This window comes from Chiroxiphia lanceolata, chromosome 5 (genome assembly GCF_009829145.1).
Source record: "Chiroxiphia lanceolata isolate bChiLan1 chromosome 5, bChiLan1.pri, whole genome shotgun sequence".
Taxonomy (NCBI): domain Eukaryota; kingdom Metazoa; phylum Chordata; class Aves; order Passeriformes; family Pipridae; genus Chiroxiphia; species Chiroxiphia lanceolata.
This window is the reverse complement of record NC_045641.1, coordinates 55,823,523-55,840,800: the sequence shown is the minus strand read 5'-3', so window position 1 is coordinate 55,840,800 and position 17,278 is coordinate 55,823,523. Positions and strand designations below refer to the sequence as shown.

At 41.4% G+C, this 17,278-nt stretch overlaps 3 protein-coding genes across 12 annotated transcripts in view; 1 reads left to right on the top strand and 2 right to left on the bottom strand.

Annotated features, from left to right (window-relative positions):
* Window positions 1-623: 623 nt before the first annotated feature.
* On the bottom strand, window positions 624-2,872 carry C5H12orf73 (chromosome 5 C12orf73 homolog). The gene is made up of 2 exons (XM_032688933.1): window positions 2,603-2,872; window positions 624-985 (listed from the first exon to the last, which is right to left on the bottom strand). Exons 1-2 carry the CDS (start codon window positions 2,708-2,710, stop codon window positions 890-892), a joined length of 204 nt encoding a protein of 67 aa, XP_032544824.1. The 5' UTR covers window positions 2,711-2,872; the 3' UTR covers window positions 624-889.
* On the top strand, window positions 2,804-15,494 carry TDG (thymine DNA glycosylase). 6 transcript variants are annotated; one of them, XM_032688923.1, is made up of 10 exons: window positions 2,804-2,852; window positions 5,676-5,824; window positions 8,450-8,679; window positions 9,160-9,229; window positions 10,596-10,731; window positions 10,813-10,895; window positions 10,982-11,076; window positions 12,614-12,785; window positions 13,101-13,229; window positions 13,338-15,494. In XM_032688923.1, the coding sequence occupies exons 2-10, from the start codon at window positions 5,731-5,733 to the stop codon at window positions 13,475-13,477; spliced, it is 1,149 nt and encodes a 382-aa protein (XP_032544814.1). In that variant the 5' UTR covers window positions 2,804-2,852; window positions 5,676-5,730; the 3' UTR covers window positions 13,478-15,494. The 6 variants fall into 6 exon arrangements, with proteins under 6 accessions (XP_032544814.1, XP_032544816.1, XP_032544815.1 ...); XM_032688925.1 differs by having other exon boundaries at window positions 2,832-2,852; window positions 5,731-5,824; XM_032688924.1 differs by lacking the exon at window positions 2,804-2,852 and adding an exon at window positions 2,956-2,977.
* GLT8D2 (glycosyltransferase 8 domain containing 2) overlaps window positions 15,194-17,278 on the bottom strand; it is a 17,923-nt gene continuing 15,838 nt past the window's right edge. For all 5 annotated transcript variants that reach the window (XM_032688927.1, XM_032688931.1, XM_032688932.1 and 2 more), the window contains 2 exons: window positions 17,020-17,132; window positions 15,194-16,220 (listed from right to left, as the gene is read on the bottom strand). In XM_032688927.1, coding sequence (XP_032544818.1) covers window positions 16,048-16,220; window positions 17,020-17,132 — 286 coding nt within the window. In that variant the 3' untranslated portion in view covers window positions 15,194-16,047. The remainder of the gene's footprint in view (window positions 16,221-17,019; window positions 17,133-17,278) is intronic.

The following is a 17,278-nucleotide window of genomic DNA, read 5'->3' as shown; positions in this document are numbered from 1 at the left end:
TACACATGCAGAAGAATTACAAAGCTCTCTTCCTACGAAAACTGCTCCAACTTATGCAGACATAAATAAAAGCTTCACAGCTGGAACAGATGTAAAAGTAGCACTCTCACTGATCATTTCTGGATCCCTCTGCTATTACAAGACATCCAAGTACTCTGTCAGGAGCAATTAGGGAGCTTTTTTGTTTCCTTAATGTGTAATCTATCAGACTGTGGTTTTTACCCCCCTGAGTTAAACCCAAGTGAGAACTGAGGATGAAGCCTGTGCCTTATCTTGGTATCTTTCTCAAGGGAAAACAATCCCCAACCTTCACAAGCTCTATTGTGTACCACTCAGAAGTGGGTCGTTTTGCCACCTCTACAGGATCTTGACTCTGTACCTTCCAGTTCCTGCTGCAAGTTTTGTGGTGATCCTATTTCAGGACTGAAAGGTAAACCCTACACCTGTTGTTTCAGAGCTTTGTATATTTACAGCTATCAAAGGCAGCCATAAACAGATGAAGATCCCCAAATGGAGCACAAATGTATGTCATTTCAGTGTAATCTGAATTGCCCCATTTTAACTAAAATGACCAAGCTGTAAGATCCCAGCCTTACAGTGGACCATAGTAGGTTTCCTACATCTTTGTCATGCTTCAACCCTTTATTCTGAAGGATAGTTACACTGCAATCCAGATTTAAGAAGTCACAACTATTTTGGCACACAACCAACTGGACTTTTAACAACAGTACTCATTGTACGTTTATTTTAAATGCTGCCTGAAACTCTGCTTAAAGGAAAGCAAAAATGCATTAAGGCAGTACAGTATTTCACATACATATTTCTGCAACTTAAACAGTTGAATAAATATTTTATCAGTCCTAGTTTTCACAACGGAAGTAACTTCTGGTCACTGTTGTGAAGTCTGAACTTTGCTTGATCTTTCTTTTAGACCCAACAGTTCTGTTCTCAGTTCTCCAGGCTTAGGAGGTATTTCAGGTATGCTCTATTAAAAACAGAGAAAGACATCAGTGTTGTGGCAGAAGAAACACTAAACTCACAAAACAGTAAAGGATCACACTCTGTAAGAGCATTATAGCTAAACTGTGATTATACTGCCCTCTTCTTTGAGCAGAATATAATTCCTACATGCAAAACATCTTAAAAATTATTACCTTCTTGTAATTTGACTTTTATTTTAAAATAGCAAAATATAATTGGGAAAACAAAAAAAGAAGGTAAAAGAAAGAATTAACAGTTTCATTTAAATGAACAAAGCTGCTTTTTTGCCATTAAAGAAAGTAAGCTTGGTAGAGATGTCTAAAACAGTTGAAGTTTCCACATCTACTCTTTCTCTTGGTGACAGAAGAAAATGTCTCACTGCCTCTACCTTCTTGATTTAGAAATTAAGCATTGAAGTTGAAGATGAAATTTAAAAATAAAAAGGTACCAGATGACATGACATTTCAAGAACGAGGTACCTCCTCAAAATTCATCCTACTTTAGGGATATAGATCATTTGATCATTCTGAATAAATATGTCTATTTGCCTGTAATGAAGGCTACAGCAGAGACTACTAAAATACATAAATTCTTATGCATCTATCAATGATTTAAGCCTCACTGCTTAAATTTTGATGTGACAGCTCAAGCATGGTAATTTTTTTAAACTTATTTTCCATTTGAAAATAGCACAGTGAATTACAAAAATCAAGAGCAGGAGGGTGAGGGAAAACTTACAAGTCAGGCCTCCAACAGACTAAACCATTAATATTCCTGGTGGGTGGTTTCATTTGAAGTTTATTTCTGTGACTGTAGTTTTGACAGCCTTGCCTGTTGTCATTTCTAAAGTCAACTTTTGATTGTCTTCGAAACAAAGTCTATTTAAATCTAGCACAGCCCCTTCTCACCACTTTTGAACTCTCCCCTTTTGAAGGGGGTTACATAGCTTTTATTTTTGGTACCACATCAGTAGAGTGGAGGTGGCTCCCCAGAGAAGTCACAGAATCCCAGAATCATTAGGGTTGGAAGGGACCTCTGGAGATCATCCAGTCCAACCCCCCCTGCCAGGGTCACCTGGAGCAGGTGACACAGGAATGCATCCAGGTGGGTTTGGAATGTCTCCACAGAGGGAGACTCCCGGACCTCCTTGAGCAGCCTGTTCCAGTGCTCTGCCAGCCTCAACATGAAGTTCTTCCTCATGTTAAAGGGAAACTTCTTGTGCTTTAGTTTACGGCCATTGCTGCTCATCCTGTCGCTGGGAACCACCGAAAAGAGTCTGGCACCATCCCCTTGGCACCCGCCTTTGAGATATTTATATGCAGTGATGAGAGCCCCTCTCATCCCCACTCTCTTCTCTACACTAAACAGGCCCAGCTCCCGCAGTCCCTCCTCATAAGAGAGATGCTCCAGGCCCTTTGTAGCCTCCACTGGACCCTCTCCACTAGCTCCCTGTCTTTCTTGTCCTGAGGAGTCCAGACCGGGGCAGAGCACGGTCCCGGCTGCCCGGACGGTGCCCGGGCAGAGGCCGATCTCTGTGCACAGCCAGGCCGGACGCCTCCCGGGGGCAAAGCCTCCATCCCGCACACACGCCACCGCCGACCGGGCCCCTGCGAGCACTTACAAGGTCCGGCCGGTAGTACCTGTGCACGACCTCGGCCCCCGCGAACATGGCCAGCATGCTGGCGGCCAGCGCCCGCAGGTACATGGGCCAGGGCACGCCGGCGGGCATGGCCGGGCCGGGAACTCCGCACACACCGACCGCGCCGGACGTGCGTCATCCCCGCCGCCGCCGGCAGCGGGGCAGGGAAAAAGGAAAAGGGAAGAGGGTGTGGAGGCCCGCCCCCGGCGCAGGAGTATCGCGGCAGCGCGCGGTGAGTCGCGACAGAACCCCCGGCGCCCCGCGGGGCACGGGGGGACCACACACAACCCCCTGCCCGGCCCCGCCCTCCGCGCTCATTGGCCGGCGCGGGTCACGTGGCGCGGGGCCGCCCGGCAGGTCGGTCGGGGCGCCGAGCGGGGGGAAGGGGCGGGGGGCGAGCGGCGACAGTGGCGGCGGCAGCGGCGGTGACAAGGACGGCCCCGCCCGCCATGGAGCCCCAGGAGCTGGGCAGGTACCGCCGCCCGCCCGCGGCCGCGCTCGGGCCTCGCGGGGGGGCCGCCGTGGTCCTGCTCCTCCTGCTCGCCCACGTCCCGCGGCCGGGCTGTGGCGGCGCCTCCCGCCCCTTCCTCGGCACAAAGGGGAGCGGAGAGCGGGGCTCGGAGGGGCCGGGCCCCGGGGGGGGAACGGGGCGCTGGGCCGCGGTCGTGGCTGCGTCCCGAAGGGGAGCTGAAAATCGTTTAATACTTGGTTTTGTTCCGAGTGTTATTTAATACTTGTTTTGTGAACAAATCTTCTCTACCCTTCTTTTAATTTTTCTTTCATTTTTAGCATGAACTGAAGCCGGGGGGGGGGGGGGGGGCGTAGGGCGAGGGGGAATGAATCCCTACCTTTTCCTCGTGGAACTGGAAATATTTATTCAAATGTCCCATGACATTTTGTTTTGTTTGTTATACATCAGTAACAAAGAATTGTATTTCTGAACCCACGGGCAAGAAATGTGGCCTAAAATGTGTAGGAAACTTAGAGGTAGGGGTAAAAGTTCTCTTTCCTCTCATTAGCAAGTGGTTAGAGGACTTGTTTGTGACATGGCGTGAATTTTCTCTCTATTTAAAGGAAATTTTATTCTCTTTACAAGAAGGATACTTTATATACACATAAAATAAGGCCTGTATTACAAGAAGGCGTCTGGTCTTGGTTTCACATCTTTGTTACTCACTCTGTTCTGCTCTGCATGATTAAGCTTTTATTACTTTATGAGCTGGATTCTGCATGTCTCAGTTGTGTTTCCCAACACAAATCTGAAGATCAGTTTGGTTTGGTTCAGTAGCTGCACAAGTATTTCATATAAAATGGAACTCTTCCGGCAGAGGGGTTAAAGTAGTCACAGTACTCTGAAAATCTCCCATGACTTTATTAGGCAACTTCCTCGGGAGTCTGACAGACCTACGTTCATATTTATTCTCCTTGATTCAGGACAGGTATTTAGTTCAAAATTAGTGGCTTGATCATAAGAGTGTGGGCTGTTCTGGTATAAATCTCATTTACAGTGGGATTCTTAAAAATTCATTGTGTAGTAGTGAATGGTCCCTTTTTTTGAGATATTTAGAATTGCAGAATCATTTATGTTGGATAAGACCTCTAAGATCATTGAGTCCAACCATTAACCCAGAACTGCCAAGCCCACCACTAAACCATGTCCATTAGTGCCACATCTACACGGCTTTTAAATACTTCCAGGGGTGGTGACTCAACCAGTTCCCTGGGCAGCCTGTTCCAATGCTTAACAACCCTTTCCGTGAAGAAATTTATCCTAATATCCAATCTAAGCCTCCCCTGGCACGACTTGAGGCCATTTCCCCTTGTCCTGTTGCTTGTTACTTGAGACTGACCCCCACCTGCTACAACCTCCTTTCACATAGCTGTAGAGAGTATAAGGTTCCCCCTGAGCATCCTTTTCTCCAGGCTAAACAACTCCAGCTCCCTCAGCTGCTCCTCATAGGACTTGGGCTCTAGACCTTCCCCAGATCCGTTGCCCTTCTCTGGACACGCTCCAGCACCTCAGAGTCTTTCTTGTAGTGAGGGGCCCAAAAATGAACACAGGATTTGAAGTGTGGCCTCACCAGCGCTGAGTACAGGGGGTTGATCACTGCCCTGGTCCTGCTGGCCACACTATTTCTGGTACAGGCCAGGATGCCATTGGCCTTCTTGGACAAATATGTCCGTGTCTAAAAATTATTTGGTGTTTTTGTTAAGAGCTTTGAGATGATAAAATTATTTCCTGAAAATTTACTGTTCACAAAATCCTTTCTATGTATTTTTATAGCAGCAGAATCTGTGGCCAAGAAAAGGGCTGTGTAGGTAGAAAGGAGTGACAGTATAAAGCAGAATTTTGCGTTGGGGTGTGAGGGCTGTATGTGACTAATAAATGTGGGGGGGAAGAAAGCTGTATATGGAAAAATATCTTTATGCATGGAAGAAAATTGAGTTTTTGTGTATGTGAACACTTCCATGTAGAATAAGTGCAGTATTTTGTGTTGGGATCCAGTGTGTGATAACTGGACAACATCTGCCACACAATTTGTTAAAGCTGTTTAATGATCTGCATAGTAACAAAGGCTGTGTGTGTTCTTCATGCTTTATAGCCCAGAATGATTCATCCGTTCTGGATCTTACCAGATCAAGTAAATGATGCAACATTAAAAAAAAATCTAAAAAAATTTTGAAAACTTGAAGTCCAAAGAGTTTTAGCTCACGTGTGTTGTAAATTGCCGATGTGTTTGATAGTTTGCTTTGGAAGTGTGTGCTACAGAGTGTTTTTTCCTGAAAAAAAGGGTAAAGCTCTACACTTCACTTACCAGTGTTGTGTTAATTCCACATTATAGTGATCACAAGAACTGTACTGTTAACTGATACCAGCTCAGCAGCCAGACTGCTTCAAGGATTTGGATAATTTACTCCCTTGTTAATAGAGTCGTTGGAGAATATAAGTGCAATACATGCCAGCCTTGATAAAGTTTGATTTTTACGGTCTGTAGGGTACATCACCAATTTCTAAGTTGTTGACAAATTATGTCTCTTTCCTCTCCCTCCTAAGATACTACGCATATCTTCAGCAAGCTCAAGCATTTTACTCGTTTCCGTTCCATCAGATGATGACTGCGGTGCCCAACATGGAAACGATGGCTGAGCAGCCAACTCTAGAGGGCGTTCCAGAGCCAAACATTGCTCAGGAACCTCCGAAAGGTAAATTGACTGGGCCGTGCTAAGAGAGCTAAAACAGTAGTAATTGATTGGGAAAAAAATATTGCTCTTAAACTGCTTCTTTGGACATATTGGATTTCCTTTTCTTGGTGCTGTCTGAGGAAGTATTGATTAATTGTATTCTTCAAGTAACGTGTTTTAACAGATAATTAAAAAGACAAGAAGTAAACCCAGGTGGATGTGTTCGGGTTGTTCAGTCTCACACAATTATCTTGTTCCAGGAAAAGCAAAATTTTGTTTAAATAGATAAATGCATAATTTTTAGCTAATTTCATGAGTTTTAATATTATGTTAGAAAAGGTGGGTTTTAAAAATTCTGAGTTCAAAATTTTTTTTTAAAATTTCTGCAGTGGAAGTACAATATAATACTGTTTATTTGAAATATTTTTGTTTAAATGGTTCCTTAGTGTGTTGTAGTGATCATAGGTAGGGAATTGGTTGTATGGACTGAGAATCACTTGGTTTAGTGCAGCTCATTTAAACAAAATGCAAACAGTGCTGCAAAGTGTCCTGTACATGACACAAGTTTTGTACTCTCTGTACTTGCATGTTGCCTTTCTTTTCCCCCCTTAGGATTTTGTACACTCAGTCTTTGCAGTAGCTATGCCAATGGGACATCTGTTGTTCTGTTACTGTGCTCACTCTTAGGACATGAAAAAGCAGTGATCTCTGCTATGCCTAAATTCTGATTCAGCAGCCAATACTCACACACAGAGTTTCACCTTACTTTAATATTTAGATACAGCTCAGAGCTCTGTGTACCAAGGAGACTTATCAGCCAGTTCATGCAATGACATTGCTTGATAACCATTTTTTTTTGTTAAAGTTGTAATGCGTGGCCAGATAAAATCATAGGAGGAAAACCTCCAGTTTAAAATAGTTGTGACTGCTCAGTTCTGTCACAGTATTATTCATTTCAGTTAGGCTGCATCTCAAGTGCTGTGTAGTCAGTCTTCTTTTGCAGTTTTAGTATTGGATAACATAGTGTCACTGTGAGCACCCTGTTTGACTGCACTTGCAAGTATTTTTGGACAACCGTGATCGTCTGTTAGGAAGCTGTTCCCTAGTGTTGTTTTTTGCAAGAACTGTAAGTTGAGTAGGGCCTTCAAAGGTGGGGATGGAATATTTATCAAATGTCTGTGAAATTTACAGGAACATGTATGAAAGACAAAGATTTGGAGTCCAGCTACTGCTGTGGTGAAAATAGTAAGATTTCTAGGATTATCCTCTGAAAGGCTGCCCTGGCATTGTTCATCTTCCATAACAGTGTCTGGTTGGTAGGTACCTGATCAGTGTGAGAGTTAGAAAAACATTATCCTGCTTCATTTAAAATACTCTGACTGCTGTGAGTTGGAGCATTATGTGGCATTATGCTGTCACATGAAAAACCTTCTAACTCTTCAAGCGGTAGAAAAAAGCTGTTTATGTGGCTCACCAAGTCTAGACCCTTCTGTCCTCTTCATTGCAACTAGACTAGAACTTGAGTAGTTACTTAAAGCTTCCCTAAGCAGTTGCTGCAGTGATGCCCTGGGAATTTCACATGATTTTTGTTTTCCCTTTTGTTTACACAGCTTTCTTACAAGAACAGCTCCAAAAAAGTTTGCAGACTTAGGGCAGTGTCTGGGTATCTACCACAGTTATTTTTTATCTGAGGGAGATTTTCATCTATGAATTTTGAAAGTAAGATGAAGTCTCAGTTTTAAAGTAATAGATTACTTTGTCTATTTAGCAGCTGATTGCTGCTAGGTATGTTTTCATATTTTTCAAGTTGTGTTCTACAGCTTGACATTATTAATGAACATAGAGATAGAGAGCACTCTCTGGGTGGTCATGTCATGGCTAGTACCTGTGCTGCTTGAATCTCTAAATTTTAAGAGCCAGAAGCTTCAGATGAGTGAACAGTGACTACTTCATGTTGGCATTTTGTAAATAAAAATGAGTGTTTGGTGTCACTCAGATTGAGATGCTGCATTACCTTGCTGAATGCTGCCCTGGACAGTATCTGTTCTGGAAGCAGTGTGTGAATGTATGTGAATGCAGCAGTGTGTGAATAGCTTATGTAGCATTCAGCCTCTGTGCTCGTGTTCCTGACAAGTTCATACCTGACACTGTGGGTAATTACTTGAGCCCTTTTACTTTTGACGTGCAGTTTGGTTTCTTCAAGATGTTATGTCACCTGTAACATTCAACTTTCATATTTAGAAGCTGAAGGGTGGATAGGTGACTAGAACTTACTGTGACATTCTTTGGAACCTAAGCTTTGATGCTCTGGCATATCCTCCAAAAGAAATGAAACTGTTTCCAAAGGACTGTGGCGTAAAACATGTAAACAACATAACCCAATCATGGGGTTACTCTTGGTAACTACTTGGGTTACTTTGTATCCCAAGTCAGTGTAGTTGTCTGAGAGTGGTGTGTTTGTGTGTGGTACAGAGATACCTAAGCTAACTCTGTGTTGAGCCTGCAAAACCGAGATTGATCTGGTAATTGTTTAAATTAGTGAATTTTCAAGGTAAACTTATCTTTTTGTATCTATACATTTAGCTGAGTCTTTTTGACACTGCAACATTAGAAATGTACAAAAGGAATGTTTGCTTTGTGTTTCAGAAGTTAAGAAAGGAGGAAGGAAAAGAAAAGCCAAAGCAACTGAGCCAAAGCAACCCAAAAAGCCTGCTGCTAAAAAAGAAAAAACAGCCAAGTCAAAAGGCAAACAAGAAAAGATCACAGATACTTTTAAAGTCAAAAGGAAAGTGGATCGTTTTAATGGTGTATCTGAAGCTGAACTTCTGACCAAGACCTTGCCTGATATTTTGACCTTTGATCTGGACATTGTAATAGTAAGTAACAGAGTTACCAGATTAGGTAGAAAAGTCCTGTACTCGTTATGATTTACATTCCTTCTGCTGACTTATCTATATTGCTTATATGGCAAGATCTTGCAAGATAAAGTATATAAACTGTTTCCTGTGTGTAGAGCTGCTTTGCCTTTTCTGTTAAAAGCCATAGTAGCATAGTCGTAATTTCTGAGAAATCTAAGGTTTAGGTATGATACAGAGTCATGAGAGACCGTTACTCGATGCTTTGTTTGCTGGAAGCTCTGCACACTGTGAGCTGCCCTTTTGGCATTGCACAGCTAAGTGAGGCACTGCTGTAAAATTGTCAGTTTTCTAAAATAATGGTGGAAGGTGCCATTAACACAGTTTTGTTTGTTGACAGTAACTTAGAGAGAATTGAATCAAACATCCTTGCTGTAACTTGATTAAATTGCTGGCTACAAGCCATGTTCTCATTGTTCAAATGGACTGATATCTTTCTAGATTGGCATAAACCCTGGCCTGATGGCAGCTTACAAAGGACATCATTACCCGGGACCTGGAAACCATTTTTGTACGTTTTCATTTTCCTTTCTTCTTTTAGAATTTGCAGAACTTTGTTAGAATTTGTGGTATTTTAATTAAACTGGTTTGGGTTTTGTTTTTCTCCTGATTTTCTTTTGTTTTGGATGCAGAGAGGGATTTTGCTTTTAACCATCCAAGAGTGATTTAAATCCCATAAGTACTTCTGTCAAATACTGTACATAAGAAAGAATAAATGAGAAATAATCAGCGACTTCAGATGCAGGTTTAGAATTGTCAGGCAAACACACTGTTACCAAATACCTTATTGTTGTATTAGTGTGCAGCTTAAGGAATAAAAATTAAATCTCTAGTACTTCATTTATCAAGGGTGAGTCAATAAGCATCAGTTTCTGATGTAAAATAAAACTACAGGCATCATCCAAAAAATGTGTTTCACCAAGCCCTCTTCTGTTTGCATTTATTCATCCATCTCTTCTTTAGAAGCTTTCTAAGTGATGAAAAAGCAAAGCCAGTTGCCATTTCCCAGCAGACATGCATCTGGCATATACCTGATTCTCCAGACAGATGTTTTGTCCTAAATATTTTTCCATTTTCAGTATAGCATTTGCTGCATCATGTTCTCATAAAAAAAGATCCTACCTGAACTCTGAAATGCTCAGTTCTGCTTATAGGAGCCGTGGTGGTGGGAGGGAGCTCCACGTGGGCTAGTTGCAGCCCTGTGATATTCCAGTCAAAATATTCCTGGTGCCCAGCAGACCCAAAACCAGGCTTGGGTATTTCTCTAGTGTTCTGCAGCCTGGTCAGACTGATCACCTCCTTTACTGAGAAGCAGGCCAGCTATGTGTGCTCTGGCGAATCCAGGTGTTTGTAGCCTTCCCAAATCACTGGGAGCTACCTGGCGTGAGTTTGTGCTGGCACTGCACATCGCCCAAACTCTACTTTTATGTGCTAAATATGAATGTGAGATGTCAGCAGTTCTGTCCCAGAGGCTCAGGGCAAGGAGGAGCAACGGCAAGCTTGTAAAAGAAAGCTGACACATTGTATTTGCCACATTCTTTCCCACGGAATCCATATTGATCACATTCGCTCCCTGCTTAAGTGAGTCACAAAATCTAAAGCTCTGTACTGAACTTTTAGGATAAAAGACTGGTTTCCATACACAGGATCATGATGAGGAATTCCTGTTCATAGGGCTTTTCTGTTCTCTTGCAGTAGATAAAGTAATATTATTTTTAACTTTTCTAGATAGGGCAATAATCTTCCCAAATTAACTGATGCTTTGTTAAAATAGATTCTTCCTTTAGCATTCCAGTATTCTGACAGTTGAGCTTTTTCCATTGTGCTTCCTTTTCCATAGAAATAGGCAAATATGTATCTACCTTCTTACTTCACAGGGAAGTGTCTGTTCATGTCTGGTCTAAGTAATGAACAACTGAACCATATGGATGACCACACTTTGCCCCATAAATATGGGATTGGATTTACAAACATGGTTGAAAGGACAACACCTGGAAGCAAAGACCTTTCCAGGTAGGGCAGCAAGGGGGAATATATCATGCTTGTTAATGAATTAATAGTTGTGATTATAATTTTGAGTACCTTCTCTTTCAGCAAAGAGATTCGGGAAGGAGGGCGAATTCTGATGCAGAAGCTACAAAAGTATAAACCTCGTATAGCAGTTTTCAATGGAAAATGTGAGAACCTTGACTTTTAAATTAATTTTTTCTGTCAATAGCTATTTTTTTCCTTCACACTTATCCTATCTTTTTTTTTATTTTAGGTATTTATGAAATTTTTAGTAGAGAAGTTTTTGGAATTAGAGTTAAGAACTTGGAATTTGGACTGCAGCCACACAAAGTGCCAGATACAGAAACTGTGAGTATTGAAACTAAGAAACAAAGCCAGGGCACTCCATTTAAAAAGTAACAAAATCTCAGGACTTGCATACACTTCTGACAATGAACCAAGTACATTCTGATAATGACCAAAGTACAAGAGGTGTGAAAGGCTTTTACCTAAATAGAGAAAGGGGGATAGTGCAATTTTCAGACACATCTTTCATGCAGCTTCTTCAGACTTGCAGATTTTATTTGGGAAATCGTGTATTATGATTAGTTGGTTAGTGCATTCTCTGACAACTGTCTAAAGTACAAATAATGCATGCTTTTGTGATAACTTTAATCTGATTCCCTGTGTCCAATTTACTGGATATTTGTATTACTGAACTTTAATACTGAACATGACCATGGTGGTGGTAGTGCCACTGTGGGGCAGAAAGAACAGCAAGTCCATCACTGTGCTATTACACAAACCACTGTAGCATTACAGGAGCTGGGCATGCCCAAGCACTGCCATCAGTCTGGACCTCCTTGGGCTGATTTGCAATTTGAAGTTCAATTGGGTGCTGAAGATAAAACAAACAGTTTGATGAAGAGTGCATTAGTCACAGACATCTAGTGCTGGAAAGTATCTCAATAGACCAGCTATATATCATCAGAAATAGGTTTGTTTAACATGTTCTTATAAACAGGTTAGGGCAAAGGGAATTACACTACCTGCCAAGGTAGCTTATTCTAAAGCTTCATTACCTTGTCAGTTCAAAAGTTGGGATTGTTTTTCTTCTTATTTCTATCCCGAATTACTAGTGCTGCAAGTTTAAGCTGTCTTTCTCTAAAGGTGAAGTGTTGCCATTAGAGCCTGAAGAACTGTTGTTGATAAAGTGCTTGCTTTCTTAAGTAGCTCTTAAAGACTTCTGCGGTAGATGTATTTGTAAGAAAGATAAATAATCCCCTTTACTGGTACTTGTTCTTAAATACTGCATGGCAATAAAAGGATTGAACAGTTTGTTTTTGCTCAACTAACTTGATGTCTTTAGTTAAGGCTGTTGGCAGAGGCAGAGACACTTGAGTTGGCTCCAACCATACTTACTAACTGCAGTTTCACACCCTGGCATGTGTGCTGTGGATGCTCTTGGCCCAGAAGCCAAGCTAATTAACCCGTGGTGCCTCCCTCACTGGTGTGGGCTGTTTGCATGCTGCCACTACTCCTCTGGGGACTCTCTGGCTCGGGGCTCTGCTTGCTCAGGGAGCTCTGCAGTGTGCTCCACTCTCTGGCACACACTGCGAATTTCTTGTACCACACACTGGTACTGCTTCTCCTGCAGCACATAAATAACTAGTGAAAATTGTCCTCACTTTGGCAGCTGATAATTGGCCCCTCTCTTCAGGGCAAGACAGCTGGCTGGACAAGAAAAATTAAAGACTCCTTTTAGCCCTTTCCACGACCACCTCTGGCATTAGTTGAAGTTTGTACAAAGGGTTAAAGTAGTGGGCTTAACTGTTAAGTTGTTCTCAATGCACTAAATATTAACTCATAGCTCAATAATGCTGTTTTTCTTGCTCTTTGTCTCAAGCTCTGCTACGTTATGCCATCATCCAGTGCAAGATGTGCTCAGTTTCCCCGGGCACAAGATAAAGTTCATTATTACATAAAGCTGAAAGACTTAAGGGACCAACTGAAAGGCATCACACCAAACACAGACGTGCAGGAGGTGCAGTATACATTCGACTTGCAACTTGCACAAGGTACAGTGCTTATTTTGTTAACCCTTTATTAAAATGCAGTGTAGTGTACAAGACAGCTAGAAGTTTCCCAAGCAAGAAAGAAATAAAGAATTTAATGGGGGATGGGGGGAAGGGAGGCAGATGTGTCATCTTTTCTAAACTGTGTTGTGTAGAATTACAGATTCCACTCTCTTTATAGTACAGCCTAAATTCTATAAGGGGAGCAGGGGATTATCTTGTAGAATTTGTGGCTGGTTTTCAAGTGTTTTCTGATAAAAGTGCTCTTTGATAGTATTTGTTCTAAATATTAACACTTCAGGTGTTCTGTTTCTGCAGAGGATGCTAAAAAGATGGCTGTCAAAGAGGAAAAATATGACCCAGGCTATGAAGCAGCATATGGAGGAGCTTACTGTGATCGTGCACCGTATGACAGTGAGCAGTGCAGCTTCTCTTCCAATGGAACGGGTAAAGTGCAGCACTCTGGGCATTCGGGCTGTGAACCACTGCCTGGGAACAAGGACTCAGGGGTGTCAGCTGCATTTTGTAAACAGTGGGATTTTTGTTTTGTTTCAGCGGGAAGCAATCCACAGTACTGCGAGGGGTCCTCCTTCGGTGTAGTTCCTAATGGACAATGGATGACACAGTCCTTTGCAGACCAGATTCCAGAGTTCAATGCCGGTGTGACACGGGAAGAGGAGGGAAGCAGCGTGTAGGGGCTGTTCCTTCTCAGCTATGCATCCATGCTGCAGTTTTAATGCAGTGACCAAGATTGGTACCTCGGTTCTCCAACTGAAGCATTTTAATAGTATTTTATCTCCCCTAGTTATTTTATTATAGTCCAAAGTAAGTGTGTGGTAGGCTGAAATCGATGAACTAGATGATTTTAAGGAACTGTTCAAACTTTTTTTAAAAAAGTTAGTCCTTTTTTGTATATGAGTTTTATATTTAATGTATGCCATTTCTTGCAGTTTTTGACAAATTGCTTTCTCATTTGTGAAGATTTCTTTTGGGCGTTAATTTTATTTCATGAATTGTAATGTAGTAGTAACAGCAGCAGTATACTTCTTACTGATGCCTCAATATTTGGATATCTCACAATCCTTTTATATCCAGAGGGGAAAATGGGAAGTGTACCCTTAACTTATGTGAAGCGATATTTTTAATCAGGCACAGTTAAGGAAATTGTGCTTTTTAAGTCTGCCTTTTACCTTCTTAAAAAGTGCAGAAAGTTGCACTCTGCAGCTGTGAGCACTGAGTATCTTCTGGGTGGGAAGAGAGAGCTCTGTCTGCTTGGTGAGTGGACCATATTCAGGATTAAGGGAGTGAAGACATCCTCTCAAGTCACAACACTGGGGAGGAAAATTTGTGTCACACAGGACAGGGCCTAAATATTCTAGCTGAGCTGGCTTACGGTAAGATATGCCTACCACTCTATCTCTTTCCCTCTGAAATTCCAAAGTAAGGAACTGGAATTCCTTGAAAAAAGGCCCAAAACAAACAATTCTGTAGCATTCAAACATTGTCGTTACTGTGTGTTTAGTCTCTTCAGCAGTAGACAACCCCTTCGAACAGATTACATGTCAGGGAATTGAAAGGCTGCGTTCTCTGTAAAAATCACGTACAGCCACATCGTTTACATCATGTACAATTAGCACAGGGTGAAAAGAGTTTGCAATTTAGCAGGTTTTAACATTCCATTCTCTTCAGTCTGTAGAGGGTGGTCTTCATATTCCTCTTACAAGCAAAAAATACTGAGTTAAATATAGGAGCAGCTGTTCCATGAATAAGAAGTTGGCTGTAGAAACTACAGCTCTCTTCTGAGGAACTTGCCTAAATGATATATATTTTTGACCAATATTAGTTACTGAGAAAGAAACGAGATTCCATCCTGGTGCTTAACCATCATCTTCTTTCCCTCCTTTATCATGTGAGGAAGTGATGAAGTAAAAGCAATAAGCTGATCAAAACACTACAGTTTTGATGATCTTATAATAGTTGGTGCTTCACATACTTGAAAAACAGATACAAACAGTATCTCCACACTCCGTGCGGGCCAGAGAGTCCTGCAGGGCATAATTTATCCTTTCTTCACAGCCAGCAATGGTTGTCAGTTGTGTGTAACTAGTTAGTGTAGGTTCTAATCTTGCTATAACAGCTCTCACAGAGATCGCACACTCTCAACCTGTTATGAGGCAGGCATGATGTTTACAGTTTTTTCCCAAATTATGTGGCTTAATTCTGAGCGTCTTAAATCAAGAAAGTGTGCATTATGATTCTGATTGTGTTTATTAGCTTCAGCATAAAGCTATTCTGTATATTGTCAGAAAGGTATAGGACTTGTCTGTTATTTAAAGTGTACTGTATCATGTATTGCTGTTTACATGGGTGTTTTCCTGCAGGTGCTCAAAGTATCTTGCATCAGGGATTTGTTACAATTCAATTATTTTTTTTTTTCAACAAAATTGGAAGCATGGAATTAGCACTGCTGAGTATGTAGCACAGTAGGATTTAACTCCTGAAAGGCTATCCTCTTTGAGTGGAAGGGAAAGGTGTCTTCTTTAAAAGAGTCACTGGGTACAAAATACAGTTAAGTCTACAATGACCGTTTCACTAAATACTGCAATTCTATGTGTCCTCCCTCAGAACTGGTGCTCTTTTTGTTACAGTAATACAGAAGTTCTTAATCTGTCTTAAATCTATCCATGTTTCACAATAAAATCAGGAATTGTACTGCAGTGTCTTGGAATGTGCTTTCACATGTTGCTAGCAAAGGTCTAAGTGCACTACAGGATGTGTCATAAGCAGAAATGCCTCAAAACAGAGTCACCACTCAACACAACTCAGTAACATATGCCTAAGATCTCATTTCATGCTCTTCAATGTGGGCCAGACAACTAAAGACACCTTGTGTGTAATACTGCAGGTATCTGCTGGATAGGTCTTTCTACCAGAAGCCATTGGAGTCTTATTTATAAAGACCTTAAATTAAAGTACACTGTCTGGCACCGAGTTTTACCTCTGTAAATGTATAATGAAAATACTTCACTGTCAAGTAAACCTAGTTCCTCACCTTACATAAAAGTCAGGATAATCTGAACCGTGTAATGGTCACTCCAGCCTCCCTCTCAAGCCCTATGCACACAAAAGTGATGGTCAGTTATTCATATATTTAACAAATACTTCGTTTTCTAGAATCAGTTAATCATATTCCTCATATGCTGCGCCTCAAACTATTACATGCATCCAATACACTATGTTTGGGAGTATTTAAGTTGTTTCAGTATCAGCTATCAGGACGAGTTAATTTGAACTTCCCTGAAGGGTCAGGAATAAACCAGTTTTCCCACAGATCAGTGTGGACACTGGGATAGTCCCAAGGTTTGTATCTCCCATTCCAGTGAAGTAATTTAGCTTCTTGAAGAAATCGCTCTGAGTAACGGGCATCAGGACTCCAACCTGCATGGGTAGATTAAAAAAAAAAAATTTAAAAATCCAGTTTTTAATAAAGGAAAACACTATAGAGCGAGTTAAATTCAGGTGATTTTTTTTCAGAAGTCTTATTAGTATGGTTTCATCAAATAGTTTTATGACAGAGTAGCTTTTTTTTAGCTTGATGCCTTTAATGCTGCATCAGCAAAAAAATTTCAGCAAGTTTCTTCTCTCAACGCTTTTATCATCCTAGCATAGCTGGGATTAAAAGCAAAATAAAATCTATTCATTTTACCACACCAGCTAAGACATTATGTTTTTCCTAGGACAATTCACTCCCAGGTGAAAGGTAACTGCATCCTCCAGAATGCTGACAACACATGCTGCCCAGCCTCCCATATTCTTCCAACTGCACCTAGAAAAAACTGATTTTTTTCAGTCTGACTACATGCAGATCTTTCACATATTCTTTCATAGCTGATGGCAGTATAGGTTAGCTGGTCTTTAAACATGTAACTTTGCCCTTGGTATTTGGGTCTTTTTCCTTTTTTCATCCAATTTCATAACTATTAGGTGTTTGGGTTTTTTGCGGGGATGCAAATATGTTGTTTGTTTGACCTATTAGGATACTTACATCCGACTCCCACATTCTGCCCTGCCCTGAAGAAAGCAGGACTCATGAGCCTTGAGGGAAGTTGGGGATTATGTGCTGTGGATCTGAGGCAAAAAGTAATGCCTGAGGTAAAGTAATGTAAGGTCCTGCATTGGGATCTTACAAACCACTCACTTTAGTTCCAGCTTGGAAACAGTGAGAAGTTAAACTTACCAAGATGCCTTATGTGCCACATAGGATTAATAGAGGAATACTTTCCATGAAATACAATCAGCATTGGAGAGGTTGCCACGCCTCCCCCAAGGGTGCTGCTGTAGAGGTTTTCCCTGCAAAAGGAAAAAAGAGAGAATATGTTCAAAACCTCAAAGAATTTTTAGCACAAAAGGCAGAAGATTAAAAAATAAGTATTCTGGTAAACATTCAAAATCATTTTGAACAGGCCAGTTTTCAGCAGACTCCTTCCTTATGCTGT

Bases quoted from the DNA above. Each gene is read 5' to 3' on its own strand.
- TDG (XM_032688921.1), top strand. From the start codon at position 3,070: ATGGAGCCCCAGGAGCTGGGCAG. The intron at 12,786-13,100 runs GTACAGTGCTTA...CTGTTTCTGCAG, and splicing joins CGACTTGCAACTTGCACAAG to AGGATGCTAAAAAGATGGCT. The intron at 13,230-13,337 runs GTAAAGTGCAGC...GTTTTGTTTCAG, and splicing joins CTTCTCTTCCAATGGAACGG to CGGGAAGCAATCCACAGTAC.
- C5H12orf73 (XM_032688933.1), bottom strand. From the start codon at position 2,710: ATGCCCGCCGGCGTGCCCTGGCCCATGTACCTGCGGGCGCTGGCCGCC. The intron at 986-2,602 runs GTAAGTGCTCGC...TGTTTTTAATAG, and splicing joins GGTACTACCGGCCGGACCTT to AGCATACCTGAAATACCTCC.